The sequence below is a fragment of the Chenopodium quinoa genome, unplaced genomic scaffold, assembly GCF_001683475.1.
Source record: "Chenopodium quinoa cultivar QQ74 unplaced genomic scaffold, ASM168347v1, whole genome shotgun sequence".
In the NCBI taxonomy this organism is placed as follows: Eukaryota; Viridiplantae; Streptophyta; class Magnoliopsida; order Caryophyllales; family Amaranthaceae; genus Chenopodium; species Chenopodium quinoa.
Window position 1 is genome coordinate 2,928,920 of NW_018742484.1, and position 20,877 is coordinate 2,949,796.

At 38.4% G+C, this 20,877-nt stretch overlaps 1 protein-coding gene across 1 annotated transcript; it reads right to left on the reverse strand.

Moving 5' to 3' along the window:
- Positions 1 to 8,046: 8,046 nt before the first annotated feature.
- LOC110719389 (kinesin-like protein KIN-UA) lies at positions 8,047 to 20,425 on the reverse strand. Its single transcript, XM_021898317.1, has 19 exons — positions 19,897 to 20,425; positions 18,456 to 18,556; positions 18,250 to 18,372; positions 17,916 to 18,101; positions 17,520 to 17,741; positions 17,256 to 17,409; positions 16,639 to 16,788; positions 16,364 to 16,452; positions 15,841 to 16,044; positions 14,429 to 14,575; positions 12,114 to 12,248; positions 11,885 to 12,016; positions 11,109 to 11,250; positions 10,922 to 11,014; positions 10,719 to 10,844; positions 10,501 to 10,626; positions 9,587 to 9,730; positions 8,562 to 8,690; positions 8,047 to 8,474 (listed from the first exon to the last, which is right to left on the reverse strand). Exons 1-19 carry the CDS (start codon positions 20,111 to 20,113, stop codon positions 8,314 to 8,316), a joined length of 2,781 nt encoding a protein of 926 aa, XP_021754009.1. The 5' UTR covers positions 20,114 to 20,425; the 3' UTR covers positions 8,047 to 8,313.
- Positions 20,426 to 20,877: the final 452 nt, after the last annotated feature.

Sequence of the window (20,877 nt, forward strand, 5' to 3'; positions counted from 1 at the left end):
GCTCCCCGATACGCATTATGTTTTCCAAGAGAACATGCTAGCAGCTGTTGGCCTCAGCCGAAAGTTTAAGGATGGTAAGCTTCTTCGGCTGGGGCCGAGGCTTTTTAATTATCTCTTTTTCTCCTCACTTCGCTTTTTTATGTTGTGCCAACCTAACTGAACTGACCTTTCCCCTTTTCTTTTTCAGAGCGGGACGAGACCAACGTTGGCATTAACTACGCTCGTCTTGGCGTCAACCGAGAACGAGTTGTAACTGATCGGGCCCCGTCTATCACTGAACCGAGGCATAGGGAAGTTCATCTAGACTCTTCCCACTTCCAAATTGAGGCTGTTGCTCTGTATCAGAGGCAGAAGCCTTGGTGGAAGAAGAGAGACCCCTGGTTTCAGCTGCTGGACGAAGAAGCTGAAGCTGCCCGTACAGCCGAAGAGGTTGCACGGGTTCTCGAAGCTTGCGAAGGAGGAGAAGGGTTCTCCAGAGCTGCTGAAGAAGAAGCTGCAGCTAGGGCAGCTGAAGAAGACGAGGTTGTGCTGAAGACCTCGGTGAGCTTTAGACTTAACTTTGTCTTTCTTTTTTTTTTTTTTTTTTTTTTTGTACTCACATTCTTCCTCCCTCCTGTCTGTTACAGTCTGAAGAGAGTAACAGACGCAGAGAAAATTGTTAAGAAAATTTTAGTGCATACTCAAAGGATTTGCCTTCGGGAGAAGTTATCACCACTCCTGCCCCCGAACCGTTTTCGGTGGAAGATCCATCCGTAAACACGGTCCAGACTTTCTTTTCACTGTCTAGCGCTTCTTGGTATGAGCATTCGGCCAAGAAATCCGCTAGAGCTTGAGCCTTAATGGCAGCCCTCGGACGGTAGCTGATGCAATTCGGTGAGCTCAAAAGCCCACTTGGCTAGCCTACCAGATTTTTCAACCTTGCCGAGAACTTTTTCCAACGGCTGATCAGTTAAGACCACTATCTGATGGCAATCAAAATAGGGCCTCAGCTTCCGAGCAGCTACTACTACCGCGAAAGCGACTTTCTCGAGTAGAGGATAGCGAGTCTCGGCATCCGTCAGTGTATGACTGACAATATAGATCGGTTGCTGACTTTTACTTTCTTCCTTCAGCAATACTGCGCTGATGGTGGCTGGGCTTACGGCCACATATAGGTACAAAGTTTCTCCTTCAGCTGGGCTAGCCAGCGTTGGGAGTTGAGCCAGATGCTCCCGAAGCTGTTTAAAGGCGTCTTTTTGCTCTTCCTCCCAAACGAGCTCTTTTGCTTTCTCAAGGTGGCGAAAGTTTCAGCCAGGTCCTTTACATGGTCCTCAGGTTTTTTGCTTTTGACGATCGAATCGTCAACATAGACTTCCATGTTTCGGCCCTTTTGATCGGCAAAAACTTGATCCACCAGCCTTTGATAAGTTGCCCCCGCATTTTTCAATCCGAAGGGCATCATTTTGTAATTGTACACCCCAGCGTTCGTGACGAATGCTGTCTTTGCTCGATCGTCGGGGTGCATGAAGATCTGATGATACCCCGAGAATGCGTCCATGAAACTAAGCAAGGCATGGCCACTTGTCGAATCGACTAGCTGATCGATCCTCGGCAAGGGATAGAAATCCTTCGGACAAGCCTTTTTAGGTCCGCGAAGTCAACGCACATCCTCCAGGTACCATTGGGCTTCTGAACCATCACCACATTTGCCAGCCATTCTGGATATTGGCAAGGTTCGATGAATCCTGCCTCCAGCAATTTTTTGACCTCGGCTGCGATGTCTCGGTTCTTATTAGCGGAGTAATTCCGCTTCTTTTGCTTAACTGGTCGACACGTTGGGTCAACATTAAGCTTATGGGAGATGAGGTCTGAACTTATCCCGGGCATATCAGCTGCCGAGAAAGCAAACACATCTCTGTTGTCCCGAAGGAGCTGAATAAGTTCACAACGGGTGTTCGGATCAAGGTTCATCCCGATTGTTACACATTTCTCAACGTCTCCTTCGGCCAACTCAACTGTTTCAGTCTGTTGGTCCATGTCCATTGCTGATGGACTGGACTCTTCATAATCTGGCCTGCTTCCAATGTCAGCAGGTGTCCCAGTCTTTTTGTTCTTCGGCTGGCTCTCTGAGTCTTGCGGCTCAGCTGAAGAGCTAGCCTTTTCCCTTTCGGGCCCTTTACCTCTGGGTACAGATCCTTGGGCCGAAGCACTTAGGCCTTTCGGCTTTTTTTTGCTTGGCTCTCTTTCTTTTTCTTTCTCCTCCTCATCCTTGTCGTCATCTGGGCGACTACTGGATGGCTTGAGGTAGTTGCACCTTCGGGCGTCCTTTTGGTTGCCTTGTATCCTTTCGGGGAAGCCGGCGTCTGAGACGTAAATCATCAGCTGATGATAAGTTGAGACGACCCCTTGGATCTCATGAATTATAGGTCTCCCCAAAATCACGTTGTACACTGAAGGAGCGTCAATGACCAAAAATTCAATCATGATGTTCCTGGCTGCCTCATCGCAACCGATGGTGACAGGAAGTGTCACCTTCCCATATGGATAAGTTGAAGCCCCGTTAAACCCGGATACCGGGTAGGGTACCGGCGTAAGGTGCTTGGGCTTCAGCTTAATTTGATTGTAGGCCTTTTGGAACAGAATGTTTGCTCCGCTGCCACCGTCAACAAGGACCTTACTGACGTCGTGGTTGGCCACCGTGGCGATGATCACCAACGGATCCTCGTGAGGGTACGTAATCCCCCGGCAGTCGGCGGCTGTGAACGTCATGTTCGGCACCGGCGACTGGGGAGATTGAATGTCAGCGTTGTTCACCTGGTGAGTCAAAGCTCTAAGGTGTCGTTTGTGCTCCCTCCGAGAGTATATTCCTCCCGAGATAACATTGATCGGAGGGAATTTCCCCTCCGGCTTTTTACTGTTTTTCCGGGGGAAGTCGAGGTCTTGCCGAGAGTCCTTTGCTGACTTCTCGTATTCTTTTTTCTCGCGGTGATCCGCGATGTATTTTTTCAAGTATCCCTTCCGGACCATGTCCTCTATCTGGTCCTTCAGTTGGATACACTCCTCAGTGTTGTGTCCCGAAGACTCGTGGAACTCGCACCACTGATTTTTATTTTTTCGCTGATACCACTCTGGGAGTGGTCTCGGCTTTCGGTAACTCTGCTCCTCCTTCGTCACGCTGTAAATTTTGGCGCGTGGAAAAGAGAGCGGAGTGTAGGACTCGTATCTGCCTGTGTATGAGGCAGATCTTTCCTTCTTTGGGTCGGTGGCCGAAGATTGCTCCGAGGCCTTTGACTTTCCCTTTTCCTTATGGCCTTGGCCTTCAGACAAGGGTATTTGTCTTTGTTTCCCTCCCCCAAATTGAGGTTGGGTTTTCGCTTTGTTCCATTCTTCGGCTCGGATAAACTTATCCGAGGCATTCAGAGCTTCCTCCAAGGTCTGCGGGGTGTGCATGACCAAGAAGTCTAGGAACTTTCCGGGCTGAAGGCCATTCTGCATCGCAAAAACGGCTAGCCCCTGGTCCAGCTGAGAGACGCTGGATGACTCGTTACTGAAACGGGTCAGATAGTCTCGGAGGCTTTCGGTTTCCCCCTGTTGTAGACTCATGAGCTCTGCAGTAGTCTTCTCTCGGCGGTTTTCCGTGGAAAACTTGCTCCTAAATTTGGAGGACAGATCATCCCACCCTGTTATGGAGCCTTGCTTTACTCCCTTGGAGATCCACGCTTGCGCGACCCCCTTGAGAGTGGTTGGGAAATATTTGCACCAAGTCGCTTCGGATCTGGGGCAAAGATGCATATGAGTCTCATACGAGGCTACGTGATCCTTCGGATCCGAGGTCCCGTCATATGTGATGTGCGACGGTATTTTAACCGTGGGCACGCGCTCTTCCAGTATCCATTGCTCGAATGGTGAACTGGCGGGTAGCATAACGGCCTTGCCCTTGTTCCTGGCCGAAGGGACCGCGCTCCGCCCTCTTAGAGAGGTAGGAGTGGTTTTCGTCCCTGGCTGGGAAGTCTGGGCCTCGGCTGCAGGGAACGAGAGGCGACTGCGCACGCTCGGTTCCTTGCCGCCGAGTCGGTCGAGGACGCTTCGGCGAACAGTCTCAGGTTCTCGGTGAGTAGATTCTGGCCGAGAAGCTGAGCTGCTGCTCTTATGCGCTTCTAGTCGTGAGGATGAGGATCCTTTTAAAAATTGAGGGTTCTTTTTCCTCTCTTTTTAATTCTTCCAGGTATCCTCTTCCCACTCTTCCAGTTCCCGGAAGGAAGGAAGCTTCCCACCATCATGGTCTAACTTCCTCCGCTGATGCCGAGTATGCGGAGGAGTTCGATCACGAGGTGGTGGCATATTTTGTGCCCTCATCGCCTCCATGAGTACTGCCAGCGCTCTTGCCACCTCTTCCGAGCTGGGCCCCGTCAAAGGGGTCCTCGGCCGAGTATGGGAATGAGGGCGCACAGCCGATGGTTGGCTTTGGGGCACTGAATGTGTCCTATGATCGGACTCAGCCCTGCTAGACCGAGAGTGACTCGGCCTATGATGAGAGTCATGAATTACGGGAGAAAGGGAATCCTCCTTGTATGATCCTCCCCCCGAGCTGGCACCCTTGGGAGAGTTCCGGTCCGGCGAGGGTGATGGTGTAGGGGTTTTAGGCTTTTCGCCCGCTCCTTGACGGAGGCCTTTGCTCTTGCGGTTCTTAGCCATTGCTACTAAGATTATTGCAAGATGATCTTGGTTAGAAATTTGGCTTAAAGATTTTTGAAAGTCTTCCCCACAGACGGCGCCAAATTGTTTCGGGTGAAAACAATGGGACCTTGCCGAAGGTCCGCTGAAACGGAGAAGACTGGATTCGGTCCAAGTTATGTTGGGCCGAAGGTTTCCTGCACAGTAAACACACGTAAACTAGCCTCGGGGGTGTTGCCGAGGAAGGCCCCTCCGATGCTAAAGTCAGTACAATGTGTAGAAAGAGTACACTATGCAAGAGAATTTGTTGCTTGAGGCTTTTCTTTAGTTATGAGAATATATATGAGAATATGTGAATGAATGTGAATATATGAATATTGATGGCTTTTATACCTCTTCATACATGGAGAAGTTGGGCCTTAGCCCAATTGGCTTGCTTTGAGGGCTGACCTTTGACTTTAGCACAATTGGAGAGTTGAACTTTGACCTTGGGCTTTTAATTGGATCATTTAATGCCTAGGCCCAATTGGACTAAATTGGACCCAAACATAGAGTAATCTTAAAAATCTAATCTTTTCATTTTAGACCTTTTATTAGGCAAAAAACACTCATTTGAAATAAAATGTCGGAACTTTAATTTCATGCCATAGGATATTAGTAATACAAGTATTGAAATTGTGAACCTTGAATTTTTGTACTCGTTGTTATACAATTGAGAAAATTAGGAAAAATGTGCCGTATAATATGAGATCGATGGTGTAATGACTTTAGAATTGACTATGATTAACCACTAACTCCAAATTACAACAACAATTAATACTACACATTATTTAGGGGTTCGCCCCTCTTTTGCACCAAAAAAAAAAATAAAAAATAAAAAAAATACACTTTATTCAACCTCAAATTTTTCAACTTCAAATATACTTGCACATAATTACTGCATTGTCTTATATACATCTCTATCTTATTTTACAACTTATTCATTTTCTAAGACAATAAGATGAATAAATTGTGTATAATTTTAGTGGATTTTTCGACTAAATTAGCATGAACTTTTGCAATGAATCAGCAAATTGATGTGCGGCACACAACTCTTAGACCCTTATTATGTTATAGCCTTATAGGCATATAGTATATAGATTTAAATCTAATCCATCAACTGAAATAAATAAAAAGTCAAATATTGCTATTGGATTGAAATAAGAGATTCGAGAAAAAGTAATATGTTCCCGTCTCATTCAAAAGTTGAGAAAGTTGAAATAATAATGTATTCTTTAATAAAAACAGAAAAAATAAAAATTAGACGAACTTTAAGTAATAGCCTGAAACGCAAAGTGAAAAGAATTTTGTCGAACAAAGAGAGTACGTATGCCATAATTATAAATCTAATTCATCAACTAAGCTAACTATTAAAAACACTCAAAGATTGTTAATGAGATGAGATAAGATCCTATTTATTAAACACATTAAAAAGTTGAAATAGTTGGAGCATATCACACCACTTAGATTAGTAGAGAATATTAATTTCCCACTATCTTAAATTAATTAGGTACTTAATAGACATTATTCCAACTTACTTGGGAGTGAATCTTTTCTTTATCCTTTAAACCAAACAAATTTAATTTATTTCTCTTTCTAGGAAGCAATTTTAATTAACCAAACACTACAACTATGTTGTACGGACGTGATTAAAAATTGTAGTACGAGATTGAAGTTAGTATTCTTTAATTAACAACATAGTTATTCATTAAAAATAACCTAAAACAGCATATTCTCTTACATTATAAACTAATTTATTTAACTTTAAACTTGAGGGAGAAGGTAGTTTAGAGGGATTCTGAGGCGTACAACCTTCGAGATAATTTTGTTACTCGTGTTTTTTTTTTTTTTTTTTTTTTTTTTTTTTTGGAATAAAAATAAGAAAAAGGTGTACTATGCAAATATAAATTATCCAGGTTCTTAATCATTTTGTATAAGATTGAGTGCATCGATCACAAATTTGTTATTCCAATGTTATTGACAACAGAAGATTCATGTCTTGGTCATCACAACTTAGTCACCCTATTTATCCTTAGTTGAAATAAACAATCAATTAACATGGCTTTGGATTTGGGTTTAATAGCTTGGAATTTGATGGCTTTTAATAATTAGACACTTATTATGCTGTGATTCATTATCCTCATATTCTATTTGGTTGAGAGGAAAATCATACGAAGTACTCCGTATTATATATTTCTATACAATAATGTAGTTTTAAAATAAAATAAAAACAGGAAAAAAAAAAGTTATTCCCATTTTCAAATGGTCCGTTATTATAAGAGTGGAAATAATATCCATAGTGTTGAATAGTATTTCCCATAGATGGATAATGTTTCTTTATAACAGAAGAAATGACAATGCCCAATCTTTCTTCTCTCCTATTCTATTTTCCTTTAGTTTTTCTAGTGAGAAATACACAAAGCTGAAAGAATAAGTTTATTTGGTTAAAATTTTAAATGGAAACTAAGCAGAAATCAAATAGTCTATCAATTTCCCTTCGTGAATGTCTATACATGCACAGAAATAACCCTTCTTCTATCATTTTCCTACTCTTTTATATTTCCTCTATTTTTGAATTTTTGCAACAATTGAGATCTCATTTTTATCTTCAACTACCTATCTATAAATGAAAATCATAAGTAGTAATAGTAGTAATAATAATAAATTAAAAAAAAAAGTAAAATAAATACTACCGTATAAAAGTATACATCGACTCCAATTTAACAAAAACTCATTTGACTATTGACGCAATATTATGAAAGTATCTGCTTCACAATATTTACCTTCAAAACACCCAAGTCTGAAGTGCTACAGAGTACTTCCTACGTACTCCGTAAATGTAACATAGATGGGAAACTAGGATCACAAGTGACGGACCTTGTTTACATCAAAGAATAAAAAGGACGGTGAATGTGATCGATCTTTTCCTTGAATTTCCAGACATGAGTATTTTGTAGAGTGTGATAAAAGACTTCACAGAGGAATAAACATAACGTAAGAAAACAGCCATAATCATAATTATTCTCTAGACTATCACACCAACACTGAATGGGCAGCACTCCTGGCTTTGGATCTGCACAACCTGATCTGAAACCAACAACATCAACCTGTACTCTGGTTTCCTAAACTAGCAGGACCATATGACAGGCGTGAAGAAAAAAGCTGGCTTTCAACAAACATGTCAGAATAATATACTATATAATGTTTATAATTTACCTCTTCAAATTGCCAGTCTAATTATAACAATTCCTCATACTTTTATACAACTACTTGTAATAAGTTACAACTATGAAGCCTGATACGCCCACATCAAAGACTAGCTCCTTGGCTCGATATGCTCTCCAAGAAACGGGATAAAATAAAGCCCATGGTAAAACTCGCTCTTTACAAATAAATCAATCGACCAGTATAACAATGATACGGATGCTAAATAACCTTATCTGCCTATTCTTTTTTTCCCAGACACAGGAAAAAACACGATTTCTCGAGTAATATGAAAAAAATGAACAAGTTAACACAAAAAGAAGGGAGAATAAAAGAAATAATAAAGGAATCACCCTACCTAAACCCAATATACAAATTCTACGCTTCTGTTGTCCGTACTTGAATATGTACGAGCAATCAATGATCTACATTCAGCCGCCTCAGCTCAGCTTGGAAAGAGGGACTAGAACCAAGTGTGCGGCGAGCAAGACTCCTAATGTCATCGCGAGAACAATCACGTGATATGCGAACAAGTTCCCACAGAGCACCCCCATTAATCATGTCCTTAGCATTTGCCTCTGAGTAAGGGGGATAAAATGGTTGGTAAATAACATGCAAAAAAAGATAGCACAGGTTGAAAAAGTTGAGGTATATAGGAAGCATACCATGTTGAGCAAGGTGGCAGAGTGCTAGTTCAATGTGCCGCCTAATTGATGAGGCTTCATTGTTGGAATTATGTACAATCCAAGGGAGAGCACCATCCTCGATAAGCAGAGATCTTCCAGTTCTAAATCCTGCATTTAAAAGGACAATATTTTGAGTGGGAAGTATTGAATAGTTACAAGTTCATAATATTCCTACAATGCATCTACTTGACTGCACCAAGACAGATTTTTCTTCCATCAAAACAGCACATTAATAATATTCTCAAGACCGCAAAAGCAGCCCTTACAAAAAAATTATTATGCTGACTAAAAATAAGAAGTTAAACAATATGCAGCAAGTTGTCGAAGTCCAAAATTCAAAGTGAAACTCGACAATACATGTGAAATCCTTAATGCCTTTGATCGAAAGAGGAAAGGAAACAAAGGATCTATCGCAATGGAATTTTTTTTTGCTTTGTACGCAAATCCATAGGTTGAATGAAGTGGTTTAGGTAATAATTCAGAAACAAGACGCACGGCATCTAAGGACACCTAAAATCTCAACTCCAAATTCCAACGCAAACAAATAGTACAATACCTTTTTCTTCAAGTTAATCTTTTAGTGGGCAACTGGGCATTATTTCAGGATACGGAAATGAGTAAATTGAAAGTTAACACAGAAGAAAACAAATGTAAGAATAAATCCTACAGTATGTTTCAATAAAGAATTAGAAATTTAAGTTCAATTATACACAATAAAAATGTGTTGAATCAGTGGTATATACGATAACCCAATAGATTTCGGATTGACACTGCTCAACCAGCTATCCCTAAGTAGTTAAATCTTAAGCCAAAACAACCCAAAAGCGTAGTACTGCAGTTTGGTATGAAACTTAATTTAACCATAGAATATACAGTAATAGTGAGAAAGAGACAGAGGAAACATGGCTAATATCTTTGTATTCAATAATAATCAATCATATGGGGGTTAACAAGAAGCAGCAACCAGTAGATGTTTAACATTAAAAATAGTTAATCGTATATACCTTGAGTTGATGCCTTGGATTCACATTTTGCAAAGTTTGCAATCCCGCGAGCAACTTGTGCAAGAACATCAGGGTGTCCAAATCTGACCATCCCCAACAAAGCCTTGATACCACCTTCACCTCTGAGTTTGGCCTGCAGTTTGTCTGACAGAAATTTGGTAAGTAATATTCAACCAACTTCCTACCAAAAAATCAAGTTTTTTAAATTCTCAGTATATATACACACACTCCGTAGTACATCATATTTTGTAAGACAAGTTTATTATAACATCACAAGATCTACAAAAACTTAACACTAGCAAATAAATTGCTCTATTTACCATGATTCAAATATCTGGCTGCTACGATTGAAACCCAAATACAAAAATTCAAATTTTCGGTGGAAAGACCTTTAGGAAAGGTAATATAGGTGAAAGTCCATCAACCACAACCAATTATCTTTAAATCACATTATGATTTCAAATGAGCTTGATAAGAGTGCATGGACTAGCTCACTATATGGGTAGGACTTAACCCCAGTTACCTCTCCCCCCCACCCCACCCTCTGTTTCTCTTCTGCGAACTGCAATCCAAAAAAAAAAGAAAATTCATACATGAGCAATACAAAGTAATTTAACAAAACTAGAAACAATTTTCATTCCTGTACCCACTCTCATACCTGGGTAACACTGCTTTAAACAAATGAAATTCAGGCATTAAGTAATGCTGTAATGACATCAACATTTTAATAAGCTAATGACAAGCTGGATTACAATTAAACTGCTTGAGGTCTAATGTAACACGCTCTCCCCCCCCTCCCCCCCCCCCCCCCTTCCCCCCTTCCCTTTCTCTCTTTCCCCACTTACTTTAAAATAGCACAATTAAAATCACTAAAAGACTTTAAAAGTCAAATGTTCATTAAAGTCATGGTTTACCATTGCCACAAAGATTAGCAACTGCTCCAGCAATCATGCGAAGGGTTTGAGGATCCTCTGCTTTAGCAGCCGTTACTGATAGCAAACTTACACCTCCTTGGGCCATTATTAGCTCTTGGTTGGTTTCTGAAGTGACAAGAAAGGGAGCAAATATTAACTTAATAGCATAAGTAGGAAAAGATAATGGAGCCTGATAAAAGAAAGGTTAACTAATTCACCGTTCATTGCTAAGTTTGCAATAGCACCAGCAGCAACTCGATGTATGGTCTCATCCTCAGAGCTTCTAAGAAGATTTAGCAAAGAAGTAAGCCCACTGGCCTCAACAATCTTCTCCTGGTTTGTTTCTGCAGGATCAAGGAGTGAAATCATCAAATCACAATGAAACGACGTCAGAGCAGATACAATTTTCTAAGGTATTTACCTTCTGCGGCCAAATTTGCAACAACTTTCACAGCATGAATTCGTACGTCAGCGTCTTCTGCTTCAAGTAATGATAATATCTTCTGCAAACCAACTGTAAGGAGACTGATTCTTGTTAAAACAGAAGAGTGCAGGAAAACAAACTGTGTAAGACAAATTCAAGAGAAATTTACGCTATAGTTTCTTACCTTGCTCAAAAAGTTTAGCTACTGAACTCTTATCCTCATTTCCTGCATCATCTGTTTGAGGTTGAACGCCTTGAACTTTTGTCACTTGAGTATCAACCTCAACATGAACTTTAGAGGTCCCATTGTCAAGTCTTCTTCTAGTCTATACAATAGCCAAGATAAATTCTTTTACAATCCACAAATTCTTTCCCAACTTATGATGCAGTTACAGAGATTTGCAAGTAATTTTTTAAAACAAGCTTCTGGGACCAATCTCTGATATCAAACAGATGGCAGCACAATGCACTGAAAATCCTTTGCTTTCTTTTTTAGGCTGTTGCTTGTCCAAGCATCTAGCTTTCTTTTAAACAGAACATTATTGCATGTACCAAGCCCCAAAAAAAGAATGATAAATGTTTCAGTTTTTAGCTTAACATGAGAATGCACACCAAGAGTAGCACCAGTGCCTTGGAAAGTAGACAACAAGTTGATATGAAGTCAGGTGCACTGGTGTCACAAAAGAGGGAACTGTTGTCTTAAGCCTTTGCCTAGGATAAGATTGACAGACAGTTTAAAGGATTTCTAATGAATACTGGTAGGCTGGTAGCAACTAGACAAACTCACAAGATAGAGATGTTAAACATGATTTTTACCTCAGAAAACTCGAGCTACAATTCAAAATCCCATTTCTGAAGAAGAAATTTACAAAGATAATAATATATTACTAGTTTCACTTATGATCTAGACCTACAGTGTATGATTTCTGAGAGTCTTGATGTCTGGAGAGAACACCATACCTCATCAGCTTCAAAGCTTAGTTGCAACAATTGCCCTTGAAGCATAGCTATCTCACGTTCAAGTTTTTCTCGTTGGTTGGCCTCATCCTTCAACATCTGATGAAGCTTTAACATTTCAGAATTTGCAGCTGTCTGAACATAAAGAGTGTAGTAAGTCTAGAACTCAGCATCAAGCAATGTAAAAAAGTACATGACATTTACTTAGCTACTTTCAATTAAAGCAACATACCTCTTGTTTCTTTGATTGCGCAAGCTGCGTTTTAAGATTGGATGCCTCATCTTCAGCAGACTTCCTCAGAAGCTTTTCACTCTGAAGCAACCTTCTCACCTCAGCAACTTCTTCATCAGCATGTACCTGACACGCCTGGCATATAAAAATTAAAAATGTTCCTTGCGCTTCACACACATATGCGGAAAACTACCGAATCAATAATATGTACAGCTACTCTTCAATGGCTTACACAAAACTTAAGGAAAGGACTGTAACCTTGGCACAATCAATGAAAAAAATATATTCCTGAGGTCAATAGACATATGGAAAGTATCATGAAACAGCATTACTGGCTGATTAATAAGAATATCTGTGGGTTGTGTCCAACAATTTAGCAAACAAAATAATAAAAAGCATCAAAGACACGAAAAGTTAGGTTTCTCATACACCAAAACCACACCAAACAAATTAAACTTAGAGCTATACCCAGTGAGGATAGTTGAAAACAAGCTCCCTATCTATTCTATAAGGGAATTCATGGGGTGTCCACATGAAAATATCATATTACCCCTCATAGGTCAATATTAAAATTGAAAAAAACAAAAAAAGAAAAAGAAAAAGTAATCAAATAAAACTTAAATTACAATTAAAATTTAGGGGAAGGGCATGTTAGTCATAGTCTATTAGTGGTAACTTGGGAAATAAGATAGCGGGGCGTTTGGTTGGAGGGATAGAAATAAGAGGGATAAGAAGGGAGGATAAAGATAGGGGATTGATAGGTGGGACAAGGATAAATAATTTTTATCCCATGTTTGGTAAGTATGGGAAACAAATTAGGGATAAGTAATAAAATTTTAAAAATACCCTTACTAACTTCTACTCTTTCTCCTTACCCTTTCAATTTCATTCGGGGTAATTTGCACTTTTTCAACCCATTTTTTATCCCTTCTCCTTATACCCCCCCCCCCCATAGTTATAGAAATGAAGGGATAAGTGGGTGTTTTTATCCCTATCCCTTACCCCCTTCTAATTCCCATCCCTCTAAACAAATTAGTTTTCTTTTATCCCTATTTTTTATCCTTATCCCACCCCTTTTATCCCCCTAAACAAACACCCTCCAAAGGTTTGTCAGAAGGGATTTTCTATAAATAGGTCTCCTTAGGAGGAAAGAGGATATGTTGAATATTGTGTGGTTTGTTATTGGGAGAGAGTGAGCCTCACGAAAGCTCATACTTAGGAGAAAATCCACCTCTCGAAAGTGGAATTATCAGTCAATTTACTATAATGCTCATCGCATCAATATAATCATCATTTTCTTCTTATTTGCTGCCATTGTTAAGTGCCGTAAGGTATGTCAGTTCCTAGCAGCAAATCAAACCCTATAACAGTATGACAAGCACCTCAATGGGCTTAATCATCCATGTTTCATGTCCAAAAACCAATCACCTTTATGGCTTCCTCAGGGTGTTTTATATTTTTTTCCAAACAAATTAATTATCTAGCACCAAAAAAAATATACTTTATGATTCATGTTCGATTAATCACTTCCATTATAATACCTTTATCATATTATAATACCATTATCTCATGAAGTTTATGTAATAATATTTACGCGATATGAAAGACAGTTATGTTTCAAATATTGATTATTTATTATTAGTATACCTTTAGATATTTTTTCCACTACTAATACTACTTCTGTCTTTTAAGTGCAACACTTTTCATAAAGACCGATTTTTTAAGAGCAACAAATCTAAAAATAGAAATTCTTTACACTTTTTTAATCTCTTTCTCTCTCTCCAGCCATGGTTCCCACTTTTACTTTTTTTTAATTCCTTCCTCTCACATCACTTACTTTTAAATAAACTATTCACCCACTTTCTTCTTTTAATCATAATATTAGATTTCCCTTATCATTCTATAATTGATATCCAAAATATAATTTTACAAACATTCTAAATTTCAATCATGTATTGCGTGAATAAAGAGTTTGTTCACTATAATACCAACACAACAGCAAGTTCCTGAAAGTTATTCTACCATTAAAAGAATCAATTAGTTCAAGTGTCAAAGCAATCTTAAGATCACATATATCAAGACATGTATCATCCTGGCATCCTAGATGATGCTTAAAAATCACATTGGATATGTACAATTTATACAAGGATCAGGGTGCAGCTACATGAAGATTCCATGGTAAGGAAAAGAAGAAAACATATGAGCATTAAAACAAGCCCACTGCTGTAACCAACTTAAGTGAAAAAAATGAGAGGACTGAGAAAGTGAAAAGGACACTTAATGGGCACATTGTGTGAGAAGTGAAGCATGAATACCTCTCTTGTGCATGATTTGACTGACATATCATGCTTAGCACCAGATGTACTGGCTTCATTGCTTTGCTTTCGCTGATTGATTGCCCATTGCTCCTCAAGCTTCTTTACTGCCTCCATATAGTCTTTCTGATATTTCAGTCTCTCTTCCTAGAGAAGGAAATCATTATCAGTAACTCAGATTTAGAAACAATAGACACATGTAAACCATAAGACCAACAGTGTCAGCACTGTTTGCAACAGAAACAGAGTACACATAGTAAGAGTACAACAGTGTGACTACACACACTGTGCTGGACCACAGTTGCTATGGACAGAACAGAAAAAAGTTATGAATCATTGATAGCCTGTGATTTCAGAGTTTATTTACTGACTACAAGAGAGGATTCCTGGTGAGGTGGCTTTCCCTCACACCCACCCAGGTTGAAGCACCGCCCTACAGATTAGAGAAGTTGGCCTTTCCCTCCTCAACCACCTAAAAAAATGCTTGGATCACACAGATTATGAAACATGCCAGTTTCCCAAGCTTATGCCGCTTTCTCTCTTCATTTTATACTAAATGCCTCCCTTAAAAGCTTGACACAAGGACATGGTGTTGATATCCTTAACACACCAATTTTCACCTAGAAACCTCAATTCCTTCATCCACATATTGGTAGAGGAATGAAAATAATAACAGGAAAGTTACACAATTTATGCTCACGGATGAATTAAATATAAGAACATTAACAAGAATAACAAACATGTCAACTTGAAATGTCTTGTGTATAGATGTAAAATACGAGAGGCTTAAGCAAAAGTCTGTTAAGATCAGGAAGAGTTTTTTCCTTAATGTTGTGTCCTGCAACCCTGTCAAATTTTTACTCTGTATAATAGTGTCCCTAGTGTCTAACATTGGACCTGGGTAAAGCAGACCCAATCACCAAAAAATTATTGTAGAGCTCCAGGATGGTTCATTACTAAGCATTTCCAACTGGCAGCGCATTCCAATGTATGCAGGAAAAAACAGGTATGCAGAGACTGGTAGTTAATGGGCTAAAGGGAGTCAGAAATACTAGAGAAGCAAACAAGCAAGGTTTTCCATAAGCAAATGAAATGGAACTCATCCAGGAAACATTATAAATTTCTAATTTATTACTTTTCCGGGTTCAGCATAAACATTACCTTAAATTACTAGAAAAATTCTTTATATCCAACAGCAGAAGAAAAAAAAAAAAAAAAAGAGAATACAATCAATATTTAAAATTTCTGAATTAGACTTGCTTTCTCACATAGCAAGTTTAGTAGAAATTGATTGTACATAATTGACAACCTTACTAGAACAGGATCTGTTCTATAGGATCATACCTTTATATCCTTGATTGTACATAATTAAATACTGTATACAGAATTACAGACCGGTAAGGCGGAATTACCTCCAAAGCATCAGCGTACTTTCGTTCAGCATCAGATACACGATCTTGTGCCTCCTTGCCAATCTGATCAATCCTGTCCTGGAAAGCCTTTTGTAGCCTTTCACTTTCTGCCATTAATTTGTCTAGTTGTATGTCAAGCTTTCTGGACAAACTTTTATAATCAAATTCTTCCTTTATTTTCAACATGTTTTCCACCTTCATAGCCTGTAAAGTATTATGAAGCATCATCATGTGAAGCCAAATATACAATAACGCTTAAAGAGATGCTAATTAAGACATAACTTCAATCAATGGCCCCACATGTAACCCAAAATTCATATACCACCTTGATGTATATTTCTTTTCTTATTGGAGTAAAATTTCACCACTAAAAAAAAAATATTGAACAAACGTAACCAATAATTGCAAGTGCACAAAAGATACATCTGTTCTCATGCAGACAGTATGGCAGTTTACACGAGAGTCCATTTGATTAAATACAGAGAAACAAGAAGATAGTATAGATTTGTGGTTTGCCACTCACCCTTTGTCCAAACATTATGGTGCTTGCTGTTTCACCTCGGTGACGTGAGGATGGCCCAATTGTAACAACCAATGAAGTCCTAGCAGTACCTGACAGCACATGAATTGCCTCAGTATACATTCATACATGTCCAACCTTATGTTTACTGGCCTGGCCACTAATTAGGTTGGTAATGAGAATTAAGTCATATAAAAATACTCTAATATCCATCATGCAAGATATTGTCTAGTAGATTGAAAAGGAGTCAAACATGAAAGAATAATAACACAGCTGACCTCCAAATGAATCTCGAAGTAACCGAGTAAGCTTTGAATCCCGAACTGGAACATGCGCACTATTTTCTGCAAGAGCATTAATACACTTTCCTAACGCACTTAAAGAGAGATTGATAGATTTAGCTTCCTCTAGGGCATGACCATCACTTCCTGAAAAACACGAAGCGAGGAAATCTTAGGGCATGTCAATTGTCAATGAGGAAATTTGACCCTTGAAGCAGAAAAAATAGCAGCACAAAGCCACAAATAAGAAACATCAAACCAGGATTAGCATAGAAATAGCGAGGCATTGAGGAAGAAAGGAACTAACAAAAACATCTAAACAAAAGAGATGAGATAAGAATAGCAAAATTTTCAAAACATATTATATAATCGGACACCATAACACCAAACCCCCAGTAAAACAAAAATGTGGTCTTGAGAAGCAACGGGAATATTCTTCCATAATTAGCCAAAAATGTGCTGTGCTTAGGGAAAAAAAGGTAAAATAGAACATATAGGAATGCAATGTGGAAACTACAAAGTTCCCATTGACCTCTCAAAGAGAGCTTTAAGATAGGAACAAGCAAGTAAAGAAAACAAAATGATCTCTTTAATAAAGTAATTTAGGTAAGCACCTGACTTGTCAATACGCTCAGAACCGGCAAGATCAACTACTACGAGTTTGCCCTTTCGCACAACTGAAGGTTTGAGGTTTTTAACATGAGAGCTACTTCCATTCTCATTTGGTAAAGCTGAATCCCTTTCCTTGACAGACCTTCTCACATGTACCTGCATGAATGCAATGAGCAATTTGAGGTTCAATCATGAAAGAAGATGAGAGTATGAGACATCACAATACAACCAGCTATAAGAACTTATAAAGAGAGAGATTTTATTACCATCAAAATGGCATGACTACGAGAAGATTCTGTATTCAATTTGGTATTTGCAGCAAACCGGTGTGCTTCCCCTAATCTTAGCAGCTCTAGGAAGCTCTTGTGATCCTTGATTTCAACACAACTAGCACCAGGGAGCGAAACGTCTCCAGACTTTGAATCTTCCATGATGGAGATGTTGTCATTACTAGGATTAAGTAAATCTTGTATTGTTTCCATGTACAACTACAAGGAGTTTATGAAAGAAATGATTTCATGTCATAAATTAAATTATTGAATCAGAGATATTTTATACATGAAAAACTTCATCATGGGTCAGAATGACGTTTTAAAACAAAGGATAAGACATGAATTGCGTTTTTTGTAGAGATTCTCACAAATGTTTTCAAGGATACAAACCTGGAAATAGGAAATTAAGATAGTATCAGTATCCAGACGAATACCAGCCAAAATATCTTCCATCGCACGCACCATAATTCCACGACCTGCTGTATCTTCCTCTCCAAGTTGTCCTAGTGTGTAAGTTTTTCCAGTGCCAGTTTGTCCATATGCCATAATTGTTCCATTATAACCATCCAAAACACTCTGCAGATAATGATAACATACAGAATCATGAAGTCAAATAGATAACATTTTCCCAGCACACGCAAAATGCATATGGAGCTAGATGTAACAGATGTAGCAGTGCATCAAGTGTTTCAATAATGAAGTGTGCAGAAGAAAGAATGCAAACCTCCACAACAGGTTTCGCAACAACCTCGTAAACACGTTTTTGAGATGCGAATTCGGTCAGAACCTCATCAAACTCATAAGTATCTGAGTCCCAGTTGTTTTTACGAAGCTTTAGTCTTTTAAGCTGTGGTAAACAAATCAGTTAACTGACAATGGAAGATTCTATAGGAAACCTACAAGAATGGGATTCCAGCAAAAAAGTAAAACCTCTGGTTGTAGCTCTACACAGTCTGCAAAATCAGCATCTGCAACCAACTCCTCGGCGTTCCTAGGTCGTAATCTCACAGCAACTCGTACTCTCCCCAAAACTAGTCAAAACAAAGGGCAACATTATAGATTTCTTAAGTACCAGATAAGCCTTGATTACAAGATGAATCACAAATCTAAACTTATTGGCTTGAGAATATACAATAATATAGACAAGACTATGAATCATTCCATACAGGTTGATACAAACACTCATTGCTTGGCTAGCACAAAGTTACAATGACCCGCTAAGGTAATGAAGATAAAATAAGGGATTGTTTTTCAAATGGAACTTCCTAGGTAAACTTCTATAGTAATGCACCTGCCCATCAAGCAATTGTCTTTCTACAATTAATTCATCATCACTTCATCTTCCTAGACATGGATATTTAGAATGAGAGATTAAAATAAAGAAACAAGTGTTTTTTTAAAAAAGATGGGGAGAACACATATTAGGCAATAGAGACGTGCTACGTTGAGAACACTCACATGGGATATCTTACAATTACACACAAAATCCATTACTGCTTCCTTAATTTATGATCTTGCATAATACAACACATGTAGGCATAACACAAGGAAATGAATTGCGATAGGTCTTTCAACTATCAAGTAGCACCTTGCACTATGGCTGTATAATTCATAGCAAAGTTTGAGACAAGACCAAAAGAAGAGTTCAGAAAAGACAGCAGTTGTCATATCATGTAAGAATATTCTCAGGGACAATCATAAGAAGAATACAACATGACACCTATGTAACTATAATTCTTCATCTAGACCCGATTACCCGTGCTCGGCCCTTGGATACCTTAAATGACATGACAAAAACAACAGATGATATCAGGTGATTCAGGTCCCATACTGTAGTCCACCACAGCCATTTGATATTTTTCCTCAAGTCCAAGTACTCTAGTTATAATAATATATCACTTCCCATCATACATATTCAATATACAACTACCCACACAATTTCATCCAACCGATATTAACTTCCAATTAATCAAACATTACCAAATTTGGAAACTAAATTGAAGGCATGTTAGATTACTAATCTAAAAGCAGAAATAATAAGCATTATATAAACATTAATTACACCCATAATTTCATCATGGATACCAAACTTAATACAAGAAGTATCTAATAAAATGCATGTACTAACTAAATTAATTTGAGCTAAATTTCCTTGATTAAATGGATCAACAGAATTCTAATCTAAAAATAAAAGGGGAAAAATTACATAAACCTAATGGATAGTATAATAAAAAGCTAAAAGCGGAAACATTAATTACACCAATCGACCCATGATTTGTATCCCGAAACTTAATAAATCGAGCTTAAATGTCATTAATTATCATCACATTTGAAATGATTAAGAAAATTAAAAAAAAGAAAAAGAACGAACCAGCGGCATCGTTTTTGGCGGAGGAGAGAGAAGCAGGGGAACTCCGGCGAAGCGAAGAGGTGGCAGAAGACGAAGACTTGTTAGATTTAACAGAAACATTAGAAGAAGATAGAGAAGACCTAGGGTTTAAATTAATGGAGGAATTATGAGTTTTATTAATGGAGGATTTGGAATTTCCATTTCTGGAATGATTCCAGCTTCCACTATTAATCGACATTTTCGAAATTTGTTCTTCAATTCAATTCGTCGCCCAGAAATTAATCGCAGAAAATTGAAATGATTGAAATGATGAAATAATTTGAAATTAGGGTTGAAATTGAAAAGGAAAAAAAGGAGGACAGTGAAGAGAATTGGAGAAAAAAAGCTGGAAATGGAGGAGAGAGAGTGGTGGAGGGGAAGTAATGGAGGGAGAGAAAAGAAAAGAGAGTGGACCAAATCGTGTCCCCGAAGTGGGAGTGTGAGAGGGGAAGAGTATTGTATAAAGTATTAAAGTGCGCACAAGTTTAACGAATTTTTTGGGTTTCTTTCCTAATTTGATTCAGGATTGCGGATCTTAAAAAATTAGAGTACAGTGTGGTTAATAATAGAATCGGTAGCCTAACTAAGCTTTATTAGTTTCTAAATAATAAGATTGCGATTCGGGATGAGCAACTCGCTTGTGTCTTTTGAGTAACTCGAGTCTGAATTCAACCAAATTTTAACTTGAGTTGATTAGACTCGATTTAAAACTTTAACGAATTTAATTTGAATGTACAAGGTTTAACTCAGTTGTATGATTTTGCGAATAGCTAGTTAATTTATAGGATTAATTAAGTTTGATATATAAAATAAAATAAAAAAAATATTTTTTTTGTTATAAAGTGAAAGTTGACACTTTTCCAAAAAAAAAAGTGAAAGTTGACACTTAATCAGAAAGAATAGATACGAAGTAAGAATATATACGTAGTAGATAATAATAATCTGTCTAATTGCAATGAGCAA